At 43.4% G+C, this 23,991-nt stretch overlaps 3 protein-coding genes across 4 annotated transcripts; 2 read left to right on the plus strand and 1 right to left on the minus strand.

The window, feature by feature from the left end:
• Window positions 1–266: 266 nt before the first annotated feature.
• Window positions 267–2,126, plus strand: LOC306971351 (ATP-dependent DNA helicase DDX11-like; the record flags this gene model as incomplete). The annotated part of the gene is made up of 4 exons (XM_079567591.1): window positions 267–317; window positions 1,547–1,703; window positions 1,801–2,020; window positions 2,086–2,126. Exons 2-4 carry the CDS (start codon window positions 1,575–1,577, stop codon window positions 2,124–2,126), a joined length of 390 nt encoding a protein of 129 aa, XP_079423717.1. The 5' UTR covers window positions 267–317; window positions 1,547–1,574.
• Window positions 2,069–12,489, plus strand: LOC306971790 (ATP-dependent DNA helicase DDX11-like). The gene is made up of 25 exons (XM_079568171.1): window positions 2,069–2,172; window positions 2,235–2,371; window positions 2,468–2,525; window positions 2,605–2,712; window positions 3,439–3,526; window positions 3,612–3,814; window positions 5,061–5,135; window positions 5,208–5,285; window positions 5,357–5,403; window positions 5,480–5,559; window positions 6,214–6,255; window positions 6,345–6,412; window positions 6,511–6,549; window positions 6,619–6,751; window positions 9,014–9,148; window positions 9,232–9,344; window positions 9,414–9,486; window positions 9,566–9,669; window positions 9,778–9,927; window positions 10,017–10,085; window positions 10,178–10,278; window positions 11,767–11,851; window positions 11,930–12,005; window positions 12,214–12,368; window positions 12,442–12,489. The coding sequence occupies exons 1-25, from the start codon at window positions 2,161–2,163 to the stop codon at window positions 12,475–12,477; spliced, it is 2,265 nt and encodes a 754-aa protein (XP_079424297.1). The 5' UTR covers window positions 2,069–2,160; the 3' UTR covers window positions 12,478–12,489.
• Window positions 12,490–13,285: 796 nt separating this feature from the next.
• wash1 (WAS protein family homolog 1) lies at window positions 13,286–23,377 on the minus strand. 2 transcript variants are annotated; one of them, XM_079567984.1, is made up of 11 exons: window positions 23,224–23,377; window positions 22,616–22,756; window positions 21,878–21,989; window positions 21,641–21,787; window positions 19,570–19,706; window positions 17,711–17,846; window positions 16,217–16,412; window positions 15,595–15,765; window positions 15,319–15,477; window positions 14,894–14,962; window positions 13,286–13,557 (listed from the first exon to the last, which is right to left on the minus strand). In XM_079567984.1, exons 1-11 carry the CDS (start codon window positions 23,229–23,231, stop codon window positions 13,406–13,408), a joined length of 1,428 nt encoding a protein of 475 aa, XP_079424110.1. In that variant the 5' UTR covers window positions 23,232–23,377; the 3' UTR covers window positions 13,286–13,405. The 2 variants fall into 2 exon arrangements, with proteins under 2 accessions (XP_079424110.1, XP_079424109.1); XM_079567983.1 differs by having other exon boundaries at window positions 14,894–14,965.
• Window positions 23,378–23,991: the final 614 nt, after the last annotated feature.

Raw genomic sequence — 23,991 nt, forward strand, 5'->3', positions numbered from 1 at the left:
TTATACGTTATTTATTACACAGCGCCCGTTTAGAAAAGGCGGTCACATGTGGGGCACAGAGCCATGAAAGTGACGGGACACGCCGTGCGTCAAACCCAGCGCCCCCTCGGAGCTGAGCCCTGATTGGTTAAGCCCCCTGCGTGTCCGCTTGTCCTGAGCCCTGATTGGTTAAGCCCCTGCGTGTCCGCTTGTCCTGAGCCCTGATTGGTTAAGCCCCCTGTGTGTCTGTGTCATTTGGCGCGGCCGTTCAACAACTCACGGCGCGAGCGACGTTTGGCAAAATATAAGACAAAAACGTGATTTCAGGACAACAGCAAGTGAGTTTATTGCAATCCTACTTTTATTTGGGCAAGCTTAGTATTGCTGATTGTGAAATGTAGCGCTACCCTGCCTAGAAGTCGGTTTGTTTCGTAATGCACCGGGTGTAGCTATGTTGAAGACAGAAGAGGTAAACAGAGATGTTGCAGATGTATAAGTCAAATCATATATGCCATGGCAGGGCATTACAAATGGAAATGGTTATGCGTGTAGGGGGCAACTCTCCATTAGGTGCAGTAAAATGTTGTTTACACTAGGAATTAGAAAACTATGTTCTTATTGTATACACAACCAGATCTTGGTATGAAGTCAATTAATATCGTTGTGATGGGTATTTGTAATTATTGAGTTTTCTTTCCCTGTCTTGGAACCAGCAGAATGTTGTAACATAAATATTGATGATTGTATAGTCACTGGAATATGATAAAATGACTATATGTAATATCTTCTTTGTGCATAGTTAATGAATGTATCTAAGAGGGAGGCTCTAACAAGCTGAAGCTTCTGCCTACTCCTTTTGAGCATCATATCCACGTTATTTATTTATCTATTTGGCTATTCACCTATGCATGTTTCTTTCTTTTGCTTGATTACTGTGTTCCTATGAAGAACTTTGTGGAGCTCAGATGCTCAAATAAAAAAGATGAATTGAATTGAATTGGACAAGATCGCGAATACAAGCGGCCGAAATGAGTTTCCTTCGCAGGGTGGCTGGGCGCACCCTCCGAGATCGGGTCCGGGAGGAGCTTGGAGTAGAGTCGCTGCTCCTTCACGTCGAAAGGAGCAGCTGAGGTGGCTCGGGCATCTGTTCCGGATGCCTCCTGGTCGCCTCCCGCGGGAGGTGTTCCAGGCATGTCCTCGTGGGACAAGACCTCGTGGAAGACCCAGGACACGGTGGTGGGACTATGTCTCCGAGCTGGCCTGGTGTCGCCTCGGGGTCAGAACTGCTGGAGGAGGTGTGTGTGGATCGGGAAGTTTGGGCATCTCTGCTGAGACTGCTGCCCCCGCGACCCGGCCCCGGATAAAGCAAAGAAAATGGATGGATGGATGGATTGAATTGAATAATAAACTCATCTTGTCAAAGTGGCTGGGGAAAGTTTGGCGAGATGTTTTTTGTTGCCTTATAGACCCTCCAGCCACAAGCAATGTGTGAAATGAACAAGCAAACACGATTTTGTAGATATTCACACATCAACTGATAAAATAAAACTGAATCATCATCTTGCAGGTGTTGCGTTCTGGGACATTTGAAGATCATGGAGAATGGCAGAACCAGCTTCCCATTTCCATACCAGCCCTACTCCATACAGGAGCAATTCATGCAGGCTCTGTACAGGACACTTGATCAAGGCAAAGTGGGCATCTTTGAGAGCCCCACCGGAACGGTCTGTGCTGCTTTAATTCATTACACAAACATACCATGAAGTCAGGTTCTGTGCCAGAAGAGCTTTAGCAAGTATTGAAGTTATGTTTCCAATTCAGGGCAAGTCTCTGAGCCTGATCTGTGGAGCTCTCAGCTGGCTCACAGACTTTGAGGAGAAGAAGAAACAGGAGGCAGATGCTCTGCTCCAACAAGGCCAATCCGCCCTCTGCAGCAGCGCCGCCCAGAGCTCGGACAACAGCAGCGCGGCAGAGCCAGACTGGATCACTGACTTTGTCCAGAAGAAGGCTGAGCGAGACCTGGTGTCAAAGCTCAAGGAAAGTCCGCTCACTTCATCTGTATTCGCTCCTGCTCAAATGAGTAAAGACAAATTCTTATTGCCACAGGACGAGGAAATAAAACGGAAGAAGAGAGAAGAACGGCTTGAGTTGATCAGAAACAATGTCCAGCTGAAGTATGCGATGAAAAGAAAGGTAAACCACTCTTTTCTATTTAAAACAGATTGCAACTCGCTGAAAATGTCTGTCCCCTTCAGAGCTGTGAGGAGGACGAGGCGTTTAAGTTACTACAGCAGAGTAAAGAAGATACGGCAGAGGCGCCTGGGGAAAAAGAGGACGAGGAGTTGGTCGTTGCAGAATACGAAAGCGACGACGAATCCAAATCTAAACACCGGTAAAGGACTGTATTGACCGTTTCAGAATGTATAGTGTTTGTGCTTTCGTAGCTGCCCTGGGGTAAACTGACGGAGGATGTGGTTTCTCTGCTTAGATTCTGTGGGCTCGATGATGACGAGGATGAGGAGCTGGTGGAAGAACATGTCACGAAGGTGCAGCGGCGTTCATATCTATACGGCAATTTTTTGAATCAAAGTCAGTTTTTTTTTTTTTTATGATTCGAATTTTCAGATTTACTACTGCAGTCGGACTCACTCTCAGCTGGCTCAGTTTGTGCACGAGGTTCAGAAGAGCCCCTTCAGTAAGGACATCAGTGTGGTCACCCTGGGCTCCCGGCAGGTACGTGAGCAGCCGCACTTCCAGCTCCCCCTTTCTATATGTTCACTTCTGTTCAGGCGAAACACAATACAAGGCTCTCCAAGGCTCCATTCTGAACCCATCCTCTGCACTTTTAACTAATTGGATGTTTTGTTTCACCGTTTTGCAGATACTCAAATTGACTTGCTCTTAACAGTAGAAAACAGCATGGCGTTCCTGACAATATTAACTAACTGCCTGAATGATGTCCTGAACTGACCTTTTATTTAACCAGGATAGTCCCACTGAGATTAAGAATGTCTTTTTCAGGGGAGTCCTGGTCCCAGAGGGGAATGTACATGTTTTTAGTGGTAGGGGAAACCGGAGTACCCGGAGGAAACTTACTCAGACACGGAGAGAACATGCAAACTCCACACAGAAAGGCCACCGTGCCGCCCCAGAATCAGAATTGGATGAAGACCAGTCTCTTGTCTCTAAACAAATAACTTCTTATTGCAGCTCCTTTGTTTAAATCTACAAATGCTCTGTTGTAAAGATAAGCAACTTCCAGCAGGTTAAAACCAAAGCCTATCTTCCTCTAAAGGACCTTGAGGGAGCCATCCTTTGTTGGTTCGACTATTACAACTCATTGTATGTTGAGCTGGCTCAGAACTCTCTCCAGCGATTGCGAAGAGTGTTGAATTTATTCTGTAATGCTTTGTTTAAGTAGTAAAGCTTTATATCATTTAAGAAAACATACTTCCACAGAACCTGTGTATCAACGAGGAGGTGCGACGCCTCGGGAGCACGCAGCGCATCAATGACCGCTGCCTGGAGATGCAGAAGAACAAGCACGGTGAGGCGCCGCACTGCATTTTTTTTTCCAATTCAGCGAAGTCGCTATCGTCACTGCAGTGCCGGGTACTCGGTTGTGTTTGTAGAAAAGCCGGAGCCGGAGGATGGGGCCAAACGAAAGCGGGGCCCTGCCAAAAGCGTGTGTCCCTTTCACAAAGTCTCGGCGCAGCAGCACATGAGGGACGACATCCTGGGGGCCGTTCATGACATCGAGCAGCTGCTGAAGCTGGGGAGGGAGCGGCGCTCGTGTCCGTACTACTCCACGCGCCTCGCTGTTCCACCTGCTCAGGTACCGCACTGTTTACAATCAATCAATAGTGTTCACTATACAACTTTTTTTTTTTATAGAAGTGAAATAGCAATGAGGCTTCTAAAAAGTGTAAATAAGCATAGCTCCTTCTCCTCATCGTTGACCTCATCGTCAGCCGTGACAAGGAGCATCCGAAAGTGTCAGTGCAGTGAGGAGGGAGTTAGGAAAGGAGCTGCATGGCTCCTACAACACCTCTTTTAGAAGAGGAATCTCGCTGTCTCTCCAAGGTTTCCGAGCTCGGCCGATCTCCTCATGAGAATTAAATGACAGTTTTGCTGCGTTACGTTTCATTAAAGAAAAACATGAGCTTTGTCCTAAATATATGAAAGCTGAAAGCAGGTCATGCAGAGGCAGAGGGTTCCAAGTTCCATTAGCTGAACTTATGGCAACGTTACGCACTTTTGTTTACATTTTACAGGATGGAAACTTAAGTCACATGGATCATTTGCATCACCTCCGCTGTGAAAGAACAGACGCTTAGCGGAGTCTGCGGTGAACTAAAGGGCAGGAATATTTGGTCAGACCACGTTCTTTCTGTGACAGAGCTGTGTCAGCAGAATTGAGGATGAAACAGTTTATTCATCCGTTTGTGTCGCTTCATATCACAGCGGTCAGGCGCAGCTGAAGCTCCTGTTCCTCAAGGTCGACCTCATGGTGTAGGCCTCCAGCGTTTTAAGGAGAAAGGAAAAGTAGAAAGGAGCTACAGTAGCCGCTTTTTCGATGCAGCCTTAGTTTTGTCCCTCAGTGTATTGTAAAAGCGCCATCTGCGAAAAGACCTTTGTGGGCTGTGGACAAATCCTTATTGATGATGGCGAACTAGCAGCTCGTGGGGACAGTTCTGCTTCCTGAAACCTGTGAAACGTGCTTATAAATTTGTGAATTTAAACGGGCTGGTAAAAATGAGTTTGGAAAGTTAGGAGTGAGTTTGGATTTTTCATATTTATGTGCTCAAGTATCCACTGGGGTTCTGACATATTTTAAAGATGAGTATATGCTACTCTCTCACATTTATATAAGTTTCATGTAGATTTTAATACTGCATTTGGCCAAAGTGCATCATCAAGCACTAATACTATATCCATTCGCTCTCCCAAAAAGTTCCTACCAAACCACAGCTGCATGAAGACTATACTGTGTAACCTGAAATACCAGAACAACAACAACAACTTAATGTCTCACTGAAATGGAGCTTGTGAAAGATGATGTATTCCCCTCCTCTGTGTAGCTGGTGGTGCTGCCGTATCAGATGATTCTCCACGAGGCCACCAGACGGGCGGCAGGGGTCCAGCTGAAGGGACAGGTGCGTCCTCTCTGGTTGTTGCTCCGTACAGGGACAGGCTGCAGTCTTTTACCTACAACGCTGTCTTTGCAGGTAGTGATCATAGATGAAGCCCACAATCTGAGTGACACGCTCTCCTGCATCCACAGTGCAGAGCTCACAGGGGCGCAGGTAAGAGAACTAACAGCTGTCATTTTTTATTTGAATCATCCCGAGCTCATTTGCTAAGTCATTTGTCACAGCTTTGCCGCGCCCATTCTCAGCTCACCCAGTATTCAGACCGCTACAGGTGAGTTTTTAGAAGGTTTCCAAAAAGGGTTTGTTTTCGCGGACCTGACCGGTGTGTTGTGTTGTTTGGAAACCAGGAGCCGGCTCAAAGCGAAGAACCTCATGTACATCAAGCAGATCCTGTTTGTGATCGAAGGGCTTGTTAAAGCTCTCGGAGGTAACGCGCTTTAAACATTCGAATTAACACACTTGTTCATATCAACGTGACCCTGCACTTTATTTGTCTGTGGCACAGTTTACGAATAAGACAAAGTGAAATATAGACCAGGGTTAATTTCCCCAGTTTGACCCAAAAGCTCATGATGGAGGATGGAAATGCAGCAAAAACAAAAAAAGCATCTAAAGAGCGACGACAACGCAACAAAACGGTTACAAAAAACAACAAACATGCAAGAAAAAAACGACAAAAATGCAGCAAAACAGGCGACAAAAAAGTGACAAAATGGCAACAAGAAATGCGATGCAAAAGTAACGAGAATGTGAGGAAAAATCTTGATGAGTTTTGCGGAGCTTAGCTTTTAAATGCTTTTCCCGGCTCTTTTTAGGCTGTAAGCTCCTGTCGAGAAGCCTTTAGATTTCGGTAAAGCTGAGCTGGAGAAAATGTGCTCCGTTAAAGTGGGGGGTCAGAGGTTAAACAGTTTTCGATTAGCTCATTATGGTAGATTTTATGTTCTTGTCACCACAAAAGTCACCACAATATTAGGAATGATATATAAAATGATCTACAAATACAATTAATAAAAACAAGTTTATAACAACAGCTCTGAAAGATGACAAAAGGATAAGCAAGAGCTGTGATGTTTTGTTTTAGGCAAGGTGGGAGTGAATCCACAAAGTCAGAGCACGCAGGCTGGTAAGCTCGGACCGGAGATACTTTTGCAGATTTAGGTAAGTCCTTTTGCAGCACAGGGAGTCAAAGTAACTGGGCTGTTTGTCTTTCAGGAACAGAAATGCTCACCATAAACAACCTCCTGTTTAAGGCGCAGATCGACAACATCAACCTGTTTAAGGTGCGAGTCCCGGATGTGGATAAGTCGCATTAGGGTGAAGCAGAGTTTTATTGTCATATTCGGCCATTAAACGAAATGTCTCTTCTCTCGCTCTTTAGTTACAGCGGTACTTCGAGAAGAGCATGATCAGCAGGAAAGTGAGTATCCAGCTTCCATCTGTTCCTCAGTGTAAAGCCGTGGACTTAAGCTCGCGCTGTGTTGTTTAGTTGGGTGGATTTGTGGAGAAGTACGCGGGCGCTGGGGTGAGCGTGCACTCGCACAACACCAACAAGGAGAACAGGCGCACGGACGGACTCAACCGCTACCTCCAGAGCCTGCAGAGCAACCACACAGCTCCAGGTATGACTTCTCATACATGTATTATATTCCATGGCTGATTTAAGTAGCACTGATCAACTTATAGGACCTTATGAGCGCAATAAGAGAAAATATACTGTTATCTTAAAGGAATAGGCCACCGTTTTTACATACTGAGATATGTTCTTACCTAACCTTAGCCGAGTTAATATATACCCGTCTGGTCTTTGTCCGTGCGCTCTGTCACGCAAACGGAGCACATACGCAGCCTCCGCGCAGTAACTCCTAAAGGTTATTGACGGAAGTGAGCGGGAAGTCTTTAGGAGTTACTGCGCGGACGCTGTGCTCCTCGTATCATTACGCCTCACAATATAGCCCCCCTTTTTATCTGCTTATAAAATCGACATGTTACATTTCTGTGTAAATATACTTCGCATGAAAACACTTCACGTAACTTTATTTAAATAGGTAACACGTGGAAGAGCTTGGTAGCTTCTATCGTGAGCTTTTTTGGAGCTATATGACATGTGGGAGAGGCTGCGTATGTGCTCCGTTTGCGTGACAGAGCGCACGGACAAAGACCAGACGGGGATATATTAACTCGACTAAGGTTAGGTAAGAACATATCTCAGTATGTAAAAACGGTGGCCTATTCATTTAACAGTGTAGATGTTTGGAAACTAGTGTCACACATACATGTGCCTTTAACTAGTTACTTTCATTTTTGAAATTCTTCATCTGTATCACATTAAAGGAGTTACCTTTCTCTACAACATTATTCAAAGCCATTTTACAGCCAAAATGCTTCTCATTCTTCAAAAGTCAAACCTCAAACTGTTCTCATGTGCTTCTTGTACTCTTTATGTGGCACAACAGTAAACAGTCCAGCGAACACTGGTTTAGCTCAGTGAGGATTTAGATTTTACACAAATGAAGGAATAGAAGAAAGATGACAGTTTCAACCTCCCCAAAACGTAAACCTTCTTCTAGGTCTATATTGAAGATGAAGATGACACTAAGAAACAGTAGCAAACAAAACTGTACTGCAGGGGTAGGCAAGTTTGCTCGGTGGAGGGCCGGGATTTTTCATTGTCAAAAGACCAAGGGTCGGACCCTCCAATTGAAGCAAAGCATCACTTACTACATATGCCAGTGTTGTACATCATATACACTGGGCAAATGTCCATCGTAAATTAGATAAATTACTTAAAATCGCTTGAATAAAGTTTTTTTTTATGTTAAATTTGAGTCGGTTTGAACTAAAGAGAAATCCCACTGGAAATCAAACAAATTAACTTTTACTGTAAAATATATAAAGTTTTCACTTGAAATTATACAAAATAATCTTGTTCCATTGGCAAGAAAAGGTTTTATCTGCTTTAAGGCCAGACCAAATCCACTCAATCTTTAGATTTTCTTGGTATTCTTAGAGTATTCTTTTAGGATTATGGCCTAAAAGGGTGCTCTGCTAAGACATTTTAATGAATTGACAGTATTTTTAACATTTCTAGTACTTTAACAGGCATTTGATCTCTGATTTGGGTCATAATATTTCTCAAAATCATCTCAGTTGCCAGAGTTGGATGATGGAGGGCCGGTTTTGGCCCCCGGACCTGACGTTGCCTACCCCTGCTGTACTGTGTTGCACTGACCATACGCTGTCTTTCCATTATTAGTGGAAGCCTATTACAGCACAATTCCGTCTTCAATCAATGCAATCATCTCTTTCAGTCTTGTATAGAACATAATCCTGTACACACATATTCCTGTTTATATTGAACATGTATTTGATTCATGTCTGAAAACTATGAAACAAGATTCAGTTGATTGTCATTATCTGCTGAGAGGTTTGCAGTTATGTTCCAGTGAGTAAACTGAAAGTGACGAAGCATTGGCTGAAGTATGTTTGCGTGTGTGAACAGGTCTAGTTGTATTGTTCACACACTGAATTCACTAAAGTGTATGTGTCTGTGTGAGAACTGTTCTGAGAAGGAGACGGACTGTGAAGCAATGAAAATGGGTTGAATAATCAGACAACTGAGTTAAATGTTGAGATGAATGTTTGAATCAAAGCAGAAACTAGGGCCAGATTTCTAAAAGAGTACCTGGGGGTGAATATACTTTTTGAGGACTATGAGTAATGAGTAACTGCATAAGTCTAAATGTTTTAGTGTTGTAATCTGACTGACAAACATAAAACAATCCAACCAATCTTGATATTTCCTATAAATGCATCCTTAAATGAGATAAATACAGTTACGAATGCCTGTGTATGTGAGCCGATGTGTTTGCCCTTTTGTGCAGTTCTGTCATCTGAACAGCAGGGGGCTCCAGATCCCGACAAAGCGCTGGCCACCTCTCCCATGATGCAGGTGGAGGGCTTCTTCATGGCTCTGACCAGCTGCAACACGGACGGCAGGGTGGTGCTGCACAGACACGGTACTCATCCCATCAGAGAAATATCAATCAAACCATTTAACTTACGTCTGCATCATCATGTGGATCCTGTGCTGTGTGTGCAGGCACTCTGTCCGACAGCAGCGTGAAGTTCCTGATGCTGAACCCCGCCGTGCACTTTGCCCAGGTGCTGAGGGAGTGCAGGGCCGTGGTCATCGCCGGGGGGACCATGCAGCCCGTCAGTACCGCCTCTGAGATACACATTTGAACTCAAGTCATGCCCGCGCTAATCTAGTGGTGTCTGCAGGTCTCGGATTTCAAACAAGAGCTCCTCTTCTCTGCCGGCGTGGACCAGGAGCGCATCGCCGAGTTTTCATGCGGTAAGCCATTTCTGAAATCCAAAAATCAATGATGCTTTGGCCATCATTTTACTGAGGCATTTGGAAATCTTTTGTGCAGGTCATGTGATCCCTCCTGAGAACATTCTACCCATAGTTCTTTGCGCTGGCCCTTCAGGACAGGAGCTGGAGTTCACCTTTCAGAACCGGGACTCCCCAAGCATGGTATTTTATTGTCCATTACATTTATAAGAGACAAATAAAGGGGTTTTTACTGTGAGTGAATGAACTGTTGATAAAAGTAAAAGCACCCTCTGTACTCGTGTGTGACAGATGGATGAGACCGGGCGCATCCTCTCCAACATCTGTAACGTGGTGCCCGGTGGAGTTGTGTGCTTCTTCCCCTCGTACGACTACTCCAGAAAGATCATTTCACACTGGGAGAACTCTGGGGCACTGGCTCGTCTGGCTAACAAGAAGAAGGTCAGTGAATGAATGACATTATTGAAGATGTTGTTGCCCTGGTTCAGTTCCAGTGCTAAGAGTATTCTGATTGGTCAATCTTCTCGTAGATTTTCCAGGAGCCAAAGAAAGCCACCCAGCTGGAGCAGGTGCTGAGCGAGTTTTCCCGCTGTATCCAGGTAGGCTGACACTTTGTCCGCCGAGCGATGAGGCCGTGTGTTTAGAAGTGCTGAATCTAAAAAAAACCCCGTTATCTCTGATCTCTGAGCAGAGGTGCGCTCGTGATGGCGGCAGTCAGACCGGAGCGCTGCTGTTCTCCGTGGTGGGAGGGAAGATGAGCGAAGGCATCAACTTCTCCGACGACCTGGGAAGGTTCATGTTGTCTTTTTTTGTGTAGGATATTCTAGAGCAGTCACGTTTCATGCCAAGTACAACCTTAGACAAACGTCTATATCTATATTGGAACTTTACCATGTCAAAACGTGGATGGAATCGGGTCTAAATTGACAAAATAGAGGGCAAAACCAAAACTTTTTAAATTTGTATAAATATTATAAATGCATTAAAGCCTGAGGCCTCGTACCACAGTTATAGAAACACTTTTCTGAAATAAAAGTAAGAGAAAGCAGCTAAAAATGATGAATTTGCCTCTGAACTGTTAATTAGTTCATGGTGATGTTTTTTGTGATTATGGGCCAATATAAAACAAAGTTCAATGTCTTTGTGTTGTTTTTGATCTCGAAAACATTTCTTTTTTCAGGACAAGCTTAATATAAGTCTTTGGTGATTAAAACATGACATAACGTTTAGGAGTTTTCATTGATGAGACTAAAGTGGTTAGTAAAACCAGAAGACACATGATACATGTGACAGAGGCTCCATGTGAAGGTCATGGGGACCTGAATCGCCCCCCTCTCTCCCTGTGCTCCAGTTTGGAGCTGGGACTTTATCTTTACATGCTGCAGCAATATGAACGCAGAAAACTGAATGAATGTTGATGATTTAGGGCCCGATCTTCTGCCTGGCGCAAGGACAGCGTTGTTGCACTATTGACTGTGCCGAGTTAAACACTGTCCGTGTCCCGAGAGAAACAGATGTACAGTCGGTCCCGCTGTGGTGCGGATCTGCACTTAGCCGTTATCACGTTAACGCGACCCAAACAAAAGCATGTGTTCACCCCCAACACCTCTCCCTTGCCCCTTGTCCCGGCTGCGGAGTCTTGTTGGAAGAAAAAGGTTGTTCATCATCATTGGCCATGGGTGTTTGTCCAGCCCTCGTAAAGCCGACTTAAAGGAACAGGTCACAGTTTTTCCATACTGAGATATGTTCTTACCTGAGCTTTGACGAGTTGATACGTACCTGTCTGGTCTTTGTGCCAATGAAAGAGCGTGGTCACTTCTAACTTCACCCCTGTTGGGATCTATAGGAATATATTGGGAGAGGCCAATTGCTAACAACATCTTTGGTCTTTGTGCATGACAGAGCGCACGCACAAAGACCAGACAGGTACGTATCAACTCGTCTAAGCTCAGGTAAGAACATATCTCAGTATGGAAAAACGGTGGCCTGTTCCTTTAATGCGTCTGTCGCTGGAAGATCTCTATATGCTCCTACTAAACGCAAAAGCTATGACACAAGATCAGGCCCCTAATGTGTGGACGACCTGGAAGTGATGCTCAAAGGATGAGCAGAGCAGCTGCTGTAGGGAAGGCCCTGCTCACAATGAGGACACTTCTGCCTGTTGTGCGTGTAATCGGTCAAAAGCTTGATACAACCTGCTAAACCTGCAACCTTGATCTCAATTTCCAATACAGTTCTTTCAAATCCAGCCCTCAACCTGTGAGTTTTGTTGGTTCACAGGTGCGTGGTGATGGTGGGAATGCCTTACCCAAACGTCAAGTCACCAGAGCTGCAGGAAAAGATGGCCTACCTGGACAAACATCTGGTGAGAGCCCCGACACATGAGTAAATAGCATTTTCGATAGTTAGAGAAGCACTAATCACTGCTCTGTCAATGCGCCAGCCTCACAGCGGAGGAAGGAGTCCTGGGCAGGCGCTCATCGAGAACCTCTGCATGAAGGCGGTCAATCAGTCCATAGGTGAGTGTCCAGGATACACTATTATTCCTCAATTGACAATGAAGATTAACCCAATGTTGTAGATCTTCCAAACATTATTCTGCTTTCTGGTTCTAGATGACAAATATTTTAGTATTGGAATCAAAAACCAAGTATTGTTAAAGCACCGGCATAGAAACAAAAATATAACAGTACTCAATCCCACTTCTCTGTGTCGTATCTCTCGCAGGAAGAGCCATCCGTCACCGTGGGGACTACTCCACGATAGTCCTATGTGACAGGCGCTACTCCCGAGCCGCCACGCTCGCCAAACTGCCCTCCTGGATAAAAGATCGCACGAGCACGCACGCCACTTTCGGCCCAGCGTTTGCTGCCCTGAGGAAGGTAAGACGAAGAGAAGCCGCCACTGTTTTGACTCCAACTGCTCTGTGACGTAATGATGTTTCTATATTTGCAGTTCTTTCAGGAGAAAAAGCAGCAGCAGCAGATGTAACGTTTTCAAAAAGAAGTGACGCATTAGTCTTATTACATGAAACAAAAACTGGCAAAGTTTAACATCTGTCAGCGCAAATGACAGTATTGTGCTTTTTTCAATCACATAGCACCAGTCTATATCACACTACAATGATGCCCAAACCTTCTGTTGGTCTGTGAATGCAGTAAATTAGAATAACTGCCTTGTATAAAATTGCTCTTTCAAAATGGCTGTAGTGAATGTCTTGAAATAGGCCTCTGTCTCTTTAAGAACCTCTGAGCCTTCCTGACACGCCCCCTCCACACGCTGTCTGTGGCATCAGTGGGGAGGGGGTTCTGCTGAGGAGCAGTGGTTGGTTACTCGGCTGGTGACAAAAGCTCGGAGGCGTCTCCAGGAGGTGGGGGCGTTCCTAGGACGACTCAGGCAAACCTATCCCTAAAATGGCCGCCATCAGAGTTTTTACAGATTACTCAAAAATACGTGAATGTGCCAAGGCAACACTTCAGGCATGTTTTTAATGAGGGAATGACGTAATAATATGATGTAAAGCTTGAAAAAGTCCATTTTGCATAATACCCCTCCTTTAACGTCTTCCAAACCCTGTACAAAAGAATTTATAAATGATTCATGTGTTCACATTTTTTGAAATATCAGTCAATTCAACAAAATATACATTTTTTTATTGTTTATAAAGTCGCAAGGAATGACAAGTTACAATACATTCAAATGAGTCCACAGTGGAGACGTGGAGAGAAGTTTATTAAGAAATGTTATTGTTTATAGTTTTATGTAAATGTTAATAAATTATGTTTTTGTTAATCTGTAAGTTAATATCTCATGTCATGGTTTTCATTTAGTTGCACATAGATCTTATTTACACAGTTGTGCGATTGTTTGAATAACAATAAAACGCTTGTAAAGTGTCCGAGCTGTTGTCACTCATGTGCTACGCCTCCCAGTCGTCCTCGTCCCCCGGGGCGTTGGTGTGCGGGGCAGGGGGAGGGGGGATCACATCGGACATCCTGGCAAAAGCACCTCCGCCACCGCCACTGGGGGCGTCGGCCGCCTCCCCTCCGGCCGGGCCCTTCCCGGAGATACCTGAAGGCAACACGAGCGCAGGTTACAGCCAAAATAATGACTCTAAAGAGTAACGCAGCTGTCAGTTCATTTTACTCAAGTATAAAGCAGTATCGTATTTGAATAAACTACTGAAGGAACTACTTAACAGGTTCAAATCTTTATGTCCCAAGAACACATCTTAAACAACTCACAAGGCATCAAAGGTTAGTGTTTTTTTCCCAATACCTATATTTTACTCAAGCAGTAGTACCTGAATGTTTAGTATTTTACTCAAAACTATATTAGCAACTTTCAACGGTATCCAGCCCGTATTGAGCATTGATGTTTAAATATTAATATTATCATATGGAGGTTGACATTTAAAAAAAATTATAGTGTTGTATTTATTGAAATTAGACCAAATATTAGTACAGAGTATTCAAAGTAACACGAATTAACCTGATTTGAAATGTGTAGCACCTGAAACGATTATAAGCGGGGTAAGTTCGGCGTTAACCCTCGTTTTGTGGTACTACAAATCTGGATAGCTATCATGGAAACCCAAAACCGGCTCTGGACCGGGTTTAGTTCACAGCTACGAAAAGATGACCACTCTTTGACCAATCAGAGGACAGAATCCTCTCCTCTGTGGTGTAGGGAGGGAGTGAGGAGCAGAGAGGGAAGAGGAGGAAGCACTTTGGGCAGCGGTTAGAGAAAAGTGTGCATCCATTTTAAGTAGGGAAATAGTGTAACTTTAACTACACATGTGGCTAGTACGAGAGTTGCATTTCAGTTGTAACAGAGATTGTTAACAAATGTGAACAACCTCATACATACTTCATATAGCCCTTTGAAAAGTTTGGGAACCCCTGGAGTAGACGACAAAGGCTCTTCAGAGTTGTTTTAGTGTTGAGGACATTTTGCCTTTCACCTGGATTTACTTTTTTGCCGACAAAGTCTCTTGAGGTATGAGTCCGAACGTCCTCAACACTAAAACAAACTGGTATAGATGGACTGCGACAAAACACTGAAGTCAGAAAGTTGCTCAAGTTCATTTCACTCATGTACCTGCCTCTGATTTTGGGGGGAAATACTACATAAAATGCTATTAAGTATTAGTCAAGTTTCAGTTGGCTTTATATATATTTAATCATTTTAAGTGGTTCCTCCTCTCACATTTGTGTTCTTGTTGGACTTTGTAAATCAGAGAGGGTGTTCTTTAAATGTTAAATTAAATCAGACTGTTTCGTTTGGGGTTCCGTTCATGTTTCTAGAGTTGAGAAAAAGACGTATTAGTAATCAGGAATCATTCATGTACTTTGAATCTGCAAAAAAATAAATATGTCCGATCAAAAGCGCCAAATGAATACTGCACCTTTCCTGCGCATGGCGAGCTTGTTGAAGAGATCCGACATGAAGTCTCCACCCGTCATGGCCGACCCCACTGCTGAGAGACAAAGAATTATTTAAAATGCTATTTCTGGAGCACACTTGTCAGCCTGAGTCACTCACAGTGCACTAACTCCAAAGAACACGTCGCCTCAAATCCACGTTTTGGATTTGGGACGCCAGCAAAGTTCAGCTAGGGGCATGTCAGGGATCTACACATAGGCCGACCACGAGTTCTATTTGTATTTTTTTACTACAGAGAGGGGAGAGGAGTTGGGCAGGTGACAAACATGATGGAGGGTGTACATCTATTCTATATGTTTTAATAAAACAATACAGCCTGTAATAACGTCTGAAATCCAGCAACAAATCAGTCAGCGCTTATTCAAACTCCACCGTACTATCGGATACCTTGCTCTTGCTCTTTCTGTTTCTTCTTCTCCATCTTCCTCTCCTTGACGTTGCGCAGTTGGGCCTTCCCGATGCCTCCGGCGTTGCGGATGGACTCCAGCAGACTGGCGCGGCCGTCAGAGGGCTCCACCACTTCAGACGGAGCACCGGACACTGGGCCTGCACACAAGGAACCGGCTCCGTTATTACCACTGTCCGTTCACCTGAGGTCCAGCTGGGCTTATCACAAAAAACTCCATTTACGATTTCTTTAGATTGCAAAGTGAGCTTCTTTACCTGAGGCGGGCGGCCGCGGGGCGTCCGTGGGGGGGCCTGCGGGCGGAGGGGGCGGGGGTGGAGGCGGTGGTGGAGCTCCAGCAGGAACAGACGGAGAGGGGGCGAGCTCAGGCGGCGGCGGAGGGGGAGGAGGGGGCGGGGGAGGCGCGGCGCTCGGCTGTTGAGGAAAATCTGAAATGCAGAATGTAAAGAGATTATTGATTAGATATCAAACTTTCTCCAGCTTAACCGGGACAAAACTGAAGTTTTAGTCATTGGTCCTGAGGCCCAGAGAGAGAAACTTTTACCCAAACTACAGTCATTGTCTTTTAATTCATCCTCACAGGTGAAAAACCTGGGCATTATTTTTGACTCTTTTAAAGAATATCACAAAGATAGGTTTTTACCATCTAAAGAACATAGCCAGAGTCCGCCCCATTCTCTCTCATGTATCTCTGGGGAGGTGGGTGCGGAGAGTGTGAATGCGACAGTGTTTTTATTTGTGGGAGGGGTGGGTGTGAGAGAATGTTTTTAAATCTGTAAAGCACTCTCTGTTGCATGAAATGTATGAAAAACGCTATATAAATGAAGATTGACTTATGGATTATTAGCTAAAAGTATTGGTTAAATGAGTGCCGGGTACCAGGCAGGTCGGCGTCCACAGAGAAGGCAGGCAGCTCGGGGATGTTGTGTGTGTTCCCAGACGGAGCGAAGCCCGGGCCCAGGTCAGCGCTGTAGGAAAGGTCGTCCGCGATGCCGGGCAGGTCAGGCAGGTACATGGGCACTACCAGCTCCGGCACCTGGCCCAAGTTTGGCACGTAGAAGTAGCTCTCTGCAGCCTGGTGACGCAGGAACAAAACAAAGAGTTTAGGGGCTACCAGCTGCTCTCCGGCCTCCTCAACGGCTTGTGTAGGCTCTTCGTCATCCTGGAGCTCCATCGGAGTAGAGCTTTTCGAAGTCGTCAACTAGACATCAAACTCAGAGGAAACTAAATTAATTTTCTATGTGTTGAAATTAGTGGAGACTCGATTAAAATGTATGGTTAATTTTGGTCTTTGTAATTGATCAATCGCAATTAATCACATTTAAGCATCATTTATTTCGGGTTGTATTTATTTTTCAGTAAAAGAGTGGATATTTGACCTTGTAGTAGGACTCTCCAGGATTAATTCTTTGGAAGGTTTTCTTTGCTGACGTAGCCTCTCACCAGAAAACCTACCAAACAATTGATCCTGGAGCGTTGTAGAGAACCCTGTGACCGAAAACAAAGGCGCCATACTGACCACCCATACAGCTGCTGGGTCAGGTCAAATATGCACAAATACCAACTTTTTCAGCATAAAAGGCACCATTACTGACACTAAGAACCCAAAGTAGGTAATAGAGTTTAATGCACCACAAAAGGATCTATACAGCAACTCTGAAACGCAAATAAGCTCCAATCAGTAAAAGCTGAAACAACTAGATAAAACTGTGTCCATCAGGGCTAAACTTAGACCAAACATTTTTATTACTAACAGGTCTCTGTTGCAAATAAGACATTCTAATTGTCGAATGGTTGAGTTGAGGACCTTTACCCTTCTCACAGAAGCTTCTTCTTAGCTCCTCAACTCAACCAAACCCAGTCCAGTCCACGATTTAAGCTCCACTAGGATGAATTACCGCCTGGACGAATGAGAGCCTTGAAAAACGTACTAAATAAATAAATGAAAATGAATTATTTGTAATGTTTTTCATTGTTTTCTTGAATATCTGTGGGAAAGGTCAGCATTCCACCTGTGTTACCAGAACCAGAATTTCTGCTCTTGACATTTATAAACTTTGAAAAGACCGATAATACTGCTCCAGAAAAGGACAGCACCATTTTTACAAGCACTCATGTCCAGAAAGAAGACGCTGAAAGAAGACGCTGAACGATACAAGAATCACATGCATTTCTACATGTTAGTAATTAGCGCGTTCTCAAAGATATACGGATATTTAGAGTTTTGCAAAGAATATTGTATTATCTGATTACTCAACAGTCTTTGCAATGAACCAGAATCCCTCCACCAGAGCCTCCATTTCCGTCCCTTGGAGATGTGTCGATAAACAGAATGCACTTTTCTCAGCACATTAGCAGAAGCAGGGGTCATACCTGGCGCTCCAGCTGCTCTCTCTTAGTGATGGACAGCGGCGCATCAAAGGGCTTCTCCTCTTTCTCCGTCTCCAGGGTAGTGTGTGTTTTTGTCACCGCTCCCGCCAGAGGGTCCAGGAACACATACTTCTTATAGCTTAAAAAAAAAAAAAAAGGCACAGCAAAAACAGCAGCTAGATGAAAGGAGCTGACGAGAAGAGGGTTCATTTTTGTCGACAAAGGCGTTTTGTCATGGATTCTTTTCAACATTGAGTGGTCAGTGGCAGATCGTCCAATCCAGTTCTGGCCAGCACATATTACTGTGGTGTCCTTGGGCGAGACACTTCACTGGCCTCAATGAAAAACTGGTATCAGCTTAAATAAGATATGTAGCAAAGTAAATATTTTGAGACTTTTTATTTATTTCCTAAACTGCAACTTTCATGAAAGTCTCTTTTTTTGGCATTTAGAACATAATATTTCCATTTAGAACTAAGTTTACAGTACAGCACTTTTTTCCCCTGCGACCCTTGAACGCCTCAGCCTCTGGTGCTGCTTTGCTTTGTGATCATAAGAAGGAAAAAGACCTGACAGCTCCTGCAGATATTGGATTATTAAACAAACCGACATTTCATGAGGATTTCAGCTGCATCAGAGCAGGTCGGTCAGATGTTTGTCAATTAACGATCTTTTTGTAAATTTCTATCATTATGCAAAACTACTAGCCTCTAACTGTCGCTGCGTCTTGTGCATCAAACATTTGCGATCTCTTGTTCACGTGTTTGTGTTTACATGGTGCGAGGGGCATGTGGGGGTGAGGGGTGTGGAGGGGTGAGCTGTGAGGTGAGGGAGGTGCAGCACCGGTCTCCTTCTGTGGCACATCTAGCGATGCAATGTGGGAATGAAGCGATGCCGGACCGGCAAAACGGGATCACTTAGAGTAGCTTTAAGCTCAAATAAATACATGTGATACATTTTTTTTCCACAATTTTGCCCAATTTGACTTCATTTGTTGCCAACTGTTTTGCTTATTTTTTTATTATGAATATTTTCCCCATTTTTTTCCAATTTTTGCCATAATTTCTCTATATTTTTTCCCAAATGATTCCCCGTTTCTTGACATTGGAGATGAACCTGATGTTGTAAATTTGTATCTTCCACACATTATTGTTCTGTTTCTGATTCTGGTCTGCAAATATTTCGGTATAGGTATCTGAAAAAGTATGGTTCAGGTATCGGTATCATAAATCAAGTATCGTTAAAGAGGGGGTATTATGCTTTTTTCAATCACATAGCACCAGTCTATATCACACTACAATGATGACGAAACCTTCTGTTGGTCTGTAAATGCAGTAAATTAGAATAACTGCCTTGTATAAAATGTCTCTCTCAAAATGGCTGTAGTGAATGTCTTGAAATAGGCCTCTGTCTCTTTAAGAACCTCTGACCTTTTCCGACACGCCCCCTCCACACGCTGTCTGTGGCATCAGTGGGGAGGGGGTTCTGCTGAGGAGCAGTGGTTGGTTACTCGGCTGGTGACGAAAGCTCGGAGGCGTCTCCAGGAGGTGGGGGCGTTCCTAGGAGGACTCAGGCAAACCTATCCCTAAAATGGCCGCCATCAGAGTTTTTACAGATTACTCAAAAATACGTGAATGTGCCAAGGCAACACTTCAGGCATGTTTTTAATGAGGGAGTGACAGAATAACATGATGTAAAGCTTGAAAAAGTCGATTTTGCAGAATACCCCCCCTTTAAAGTACTGGTATTGAAAAAAAATGTCACGGTACCCAGCCCTTCTCCTGATGCAACAATCTGAATTTTGATTGTGATACAAATGTGTGGTCATAAAGAATGTGGGGCTGTTGCCGTGTTGAACTCACAGGTTTTCCGTGGTGTTGAAGAGCAACAGGGAGCTGACAGATGAGATGTTGCGTGGCAGACTGCCCAGGCCCTCCTCCGTCTCATCCTCCGACCTCTTCTTATTGTTCACGCACACCGGAAAATACAGCAGCTTCTCCTGGGACACCGCAGACAGGACAGAGATGTGTGAAATGTCAGCTAAATGTTGAATAAGCCAAAATCCTAAATGCCACCGAAGTGTTCTCACAATACGGCGAGACAATATTTGACGGTCGGGGCCAGCGCCTCTGGGAGTCTGTGGATTATGCGTTTCTGTATTGAGAGCGAGATTGCTTTTGTTGTTCTCGCCTTTTAGAATACAAGCACGGAGGCGTAAACTGCACAGTGCAGACTTCAGCAGAAAATATAGTACAAGCACCACTGGAGTTTCTTCAAAAGGTAGATATAAAAACAAATCAGAAGCAAAAAGATGAAAATATGCATTTGGTAATTATGTTAAGAGGCTAAATGCATAGCTAGAGACAGATCCCTCGGCTCGTTCATGTGTTTCTCCTGCTTCAAAAGGTCAGTAAAACTGTACCAGTGTGAAAACTGAGCAACAACGATAATATCAACTTACAGTATGATGAATATTACACTGCCAGACCAAAATAAAAGGGTCCTCCTGGATATAACTGTTCTGATCTGGGGTCGCTGCATTTGGTCAGGTCTAGTTTCAGCAACACTATGAGCCAAAAGAACAAGATCTGAACATCCTGAACGACTAGGTTACTCCATCCATGGATTTATTTTTCCCTGATGACACAGGTGTATTCCAAGATGGCAATACCAGGATTCATCGGGATCACATTGTCCAATGTTTACCTAATTTTTCCCAGATTGTTTTGCTTTTCTTTTATTACTAATATTTTCCCCAATTTCGCCCCATTTTCCCCAAATTTACCGGTATGGATTTTTGGGGTCCGATACCGATATGAAGGAGGTTGGCATGGCCGAAAGCTGAAATACAGGCCGATATTTTCAGTAATCTAATTTGGTGCGTTTATTTTTAATCTCTCAAATAGCCTATTGTTAAACATTTATTTTTATAGTAAACGTTTCTTATCACAGAAATATATAGAAATATATCTAGTAAGAGGTTGACTGATGCGGGTTTTTCTTAATAAAATAGGTGTCCAAATTTGTGATATTTTCACCGTGATGTTTTTCCGCTCCCCTGAGGCCGGTTCTGGAGATGTGAGCCTTTTTATCGGTTTCGGAGATATCGGTCGATATGGAAAATACCCTAATATCACTCTTTCACAAGTAGGGTTCAGGGAGCAGGAGACATCATTTTCAAACATGGATTGGCCACCACAGAGTGCAGATTGTAACCCCTTAGAGAAGATTTGGGATGTGCTGGAGAAGCCTTTGCACAGTGGTCACACTCTCCCATCCTCAGTACAAGATCTTGGAATGAATGCAACATTGGATTTTTGACATTGCAGAAGATTAATGGATTATTATGAATTATTGAAACAATGTCACAGTGAATGTGCTGTAATCAGAGCTAAAGGCTGCAACCAAATATTAGAGCATTACTTCAGTCCACAACCCCTGTACGACTGAGAGCTTACACAGACATTAGAGCATTACCTTTTGTGGCAACATTTTTATTGGTTAGGCAGTGTTTTATTTACCTCCTGCCGTATCTGAATGAATAAAAACTTTGTAGTTAGAGTTATTTGCTCAAATACATTTTGAAGAATCAGTGGAACAAATATTCTCTTTTCATAACTGGTATTGTGCCCAAGGTTTCACCTGTGTCTGTTTGCCAAAAAATGCAATGTTGCCCAGCCTTTCACAGCCCACAGTAAATATTCCAACAGCTCAAGGAATAGATGGTGGCTAGAATATGATGGACATGAGTTAGCATTACAGCGATACTAGCAAGCATTCACTCACAACAACATTTAGTTTGAGCGCCTATCCCTGCTCGTCTTGTGAGAAAGAATGGTCACAAATGGAGGAAACTGTCACAGTTAAAATAGCATAAGTGAAATATTCTATATTTGTATAATCTGAATGTATTTGCAGTGATCTGGATCATACTTGGAGAGCTTTCTCATCGAACGCTCTGATCTTGGATTGTATCCGGTGTCGTGGGCGTGGCTGTGAGGAGGGGTCGGCAGCTCCACTGAAAATACAGGAGTAATCCTTCAGTCGGTCTGGCGCTGGGTACTTGGCACTGGAGAAAACCTGGAAGCACAGGCAGAGAAAGAGTACAGTGTGTCCTTGAACAGGTGAGTGTAGAAGAGCCTTAGGCCTGGAGAAGTGAAGCGCTCTTACCTTGGTGGCTTTCTTGCTGCCTTTGATCTTGTCGACTCGGGCCTGAGCCAGTCTGATCCGGTCAGTGACGCTCTGCAGCTGCCTCCGGTTCTGCTCCACACTCTCAGACACTCTGAGCGAGAACAAGAGACACATGTTATTAATATCAAGACAATGGTTACAGCATCACTCATCATGACATTCTGGGGACACACATGTGAAGTCCGCCAATGGCTAGAGCCACAGCTAACGATCATTTTAATACTCAACATATCAGTGATTATTTTTTCAATTATCAATTAAACAAACGTATCTATTTAAAATCCATTCAACCATTTTCTTCCACTTTATCCGGGGCCGGGTCGCGGAGGCAGCAGTCTGAGCAGAGATGTCCAGACTTCCCAGACTATTTAAAGTCCTCTAAGACTTTATCCCGTGAATTCAATAAGACACATTACAGACAATGCTGTAACTTGACTTATAACATGAAACATCCCCAGCCGGAAATCTGAGACCTTCTCGCTGTGAAGCACAAACGCTAACCGTTGAACTACCGTGCCACCCACTAAGACTGTTTTCAGACATCTTAAAGTAGTGACGTTCTTTTTAATTAGTAAACAGAAAAATCTATTTACAGCTACGGATTGTTTTTGTGGTTTACAGTTTTGGTTTGTACGTGTAGTTTGTCATTCTGTGCAGATGTCTCATAAACATTATGTGAGACACCATATCTGTGCTATTAAGGCTAATGGCATGTACCTTTGAAAAATGTCTGTGGATATGGTCTCCAAGTACACTAATGCATCTGCTATCTGCAGTATGGCCTCCTCTCTTCTTACTTCCGGCTGGATAAGTGGCACTGAGTAAACCTGGCCCTCCAGGCAGTGCTTTTTACTCATCCTGAAACAGACAAAGAGCCGCAGCGACAGTGAACACACATGAAATCTATGAACAGCATCGTTCAAGTAAAGCCATTTTATCATATGGAATAAGTCCATGCCATACACTCGTTATAATCTATGTTTGATGACCGCAGATTTCCCTGCATAATGTTCAATTATTAACTTAACATGGTTATATACAAAGTACTGACAGCAGATGTAGCAGCCACATTCCTCACATCAGCATCTGACAATCACATGACACAAGCGATGTGCACGCGCTAATTCTTCATACAAAACTATATTACTTTATTGGGGCAGAATATGTGAGGGCAATTGCAACAAACTCCAATACATCAAAAAATGTGGGGACTTGGGATCCTTGTCATATGAATGTATTTCACAATAGTCCAAAAACAACGGCGAATACGACCAGATTTGGACTCCAAACGTGTGATGTGGACTTTGACTCAGACGAACACTCACCTGACCATGTAGAGAGATGAAAGATAAAGAAAAAACTATTCGTTTTAGTGTGAATAACCCAAAACGCTCATTTTCTTTGCTATCAACAAGCTTCAAAAACATCGACGCTGAACTTCCGCGTTGCACCGACACGTGACTCCCTCAGATATGTTTAGGTGCGTTCAAATCGGTTCAAATGCTCGGAATTTTTTGTCGTATTTAAATCTTCACGTCGTGTATTAAAATACTGCACATGTAATGGTTACTTATAGCCTTAGATTAAGGGAAAGCGTTTTTTTTTGCTTTGTTTTATTATCGCCACTTAAATAAATAACCGGTTCAACAAAAACATGAAAATTAATTATTTTATTTGTTTAATTCAAACCTATCAATATTGTCAGCAGATATTTTATAAAATTTGCACATTTGTTGGAAACCAAAACTTTTTTTTATTCATTTTTTTTTTATTGCAAAGTCAAATGACAATGTATCTTAATCAAAATAGGCAATACAAATGACTGCTGTGCATGAAAATCTAAGCAGCATCAAAAAATAAACAAAAAATAAACATTTGTAACAAAAACATCAGGGCATTAGCTCATATATACAGATAATTTTTCACATAGTTTTAAGGCACTTTTACATTCTAGAATTTTAAGGGACTTATACAAGGACATCAGTTCATTTTTAAAAGAACAAAATTGTGATTTACATTCAGAAATCTACATATTATTATACACATATTCTATCTTTTTGTCTTTCATAAATACTCCAAATTTGACACAATTA

The sequence above is a fragment of the Gobius niger genome (assembly GCF_951799975.1).
Source record: "Gobius niger genome assembly, chromosome: 12".
Taxonomy (NCBI): domain Eukaryota; kingdom Metazoa; phylum Chordata; class Actinopteri; order Gobiiformes; family Gobiidae; genus Gobius; species Gobius niger.

Excerpts from the sequence above, each read along its gene's own strand:
- LOC306971790 (XM_079568171.1), top strand. Across the intron at positions 3,527-3,611 it reads GATGCAGAAGAACAAGCACG|AAAAGCCGGAGCCGGAGGAT; the intron begins GTGAGGCGCCGC and ends TTGTGTTTGTAG. Across the intron at positions 5,404-5,479 it reads CAGTATTCAGACCGCTACAG|GAGCCGGCTCAAAGCGAAGA; the intron begins GTGAGTTTTTAG and ends TTTGGAAACCAG.
- wash1 (XM_079567983.1), bottom strand. Across the intron at positions 16,413-17,710 it reads GAGAGCAGCTGGAGCGCCAG|GCTGCAGAGAGCTACTTCTA; the intron begins GTATGACCCCTG and ends CTGCGTCACCAG. Across the intron at positions 15,766-16,216 it reads TGTGGACGCCGACCTGCCTG|ATTTTCCTCAACAGCCGAGC; the intron begins GTACCCGGCACT and ends TCTGCATTTCAG.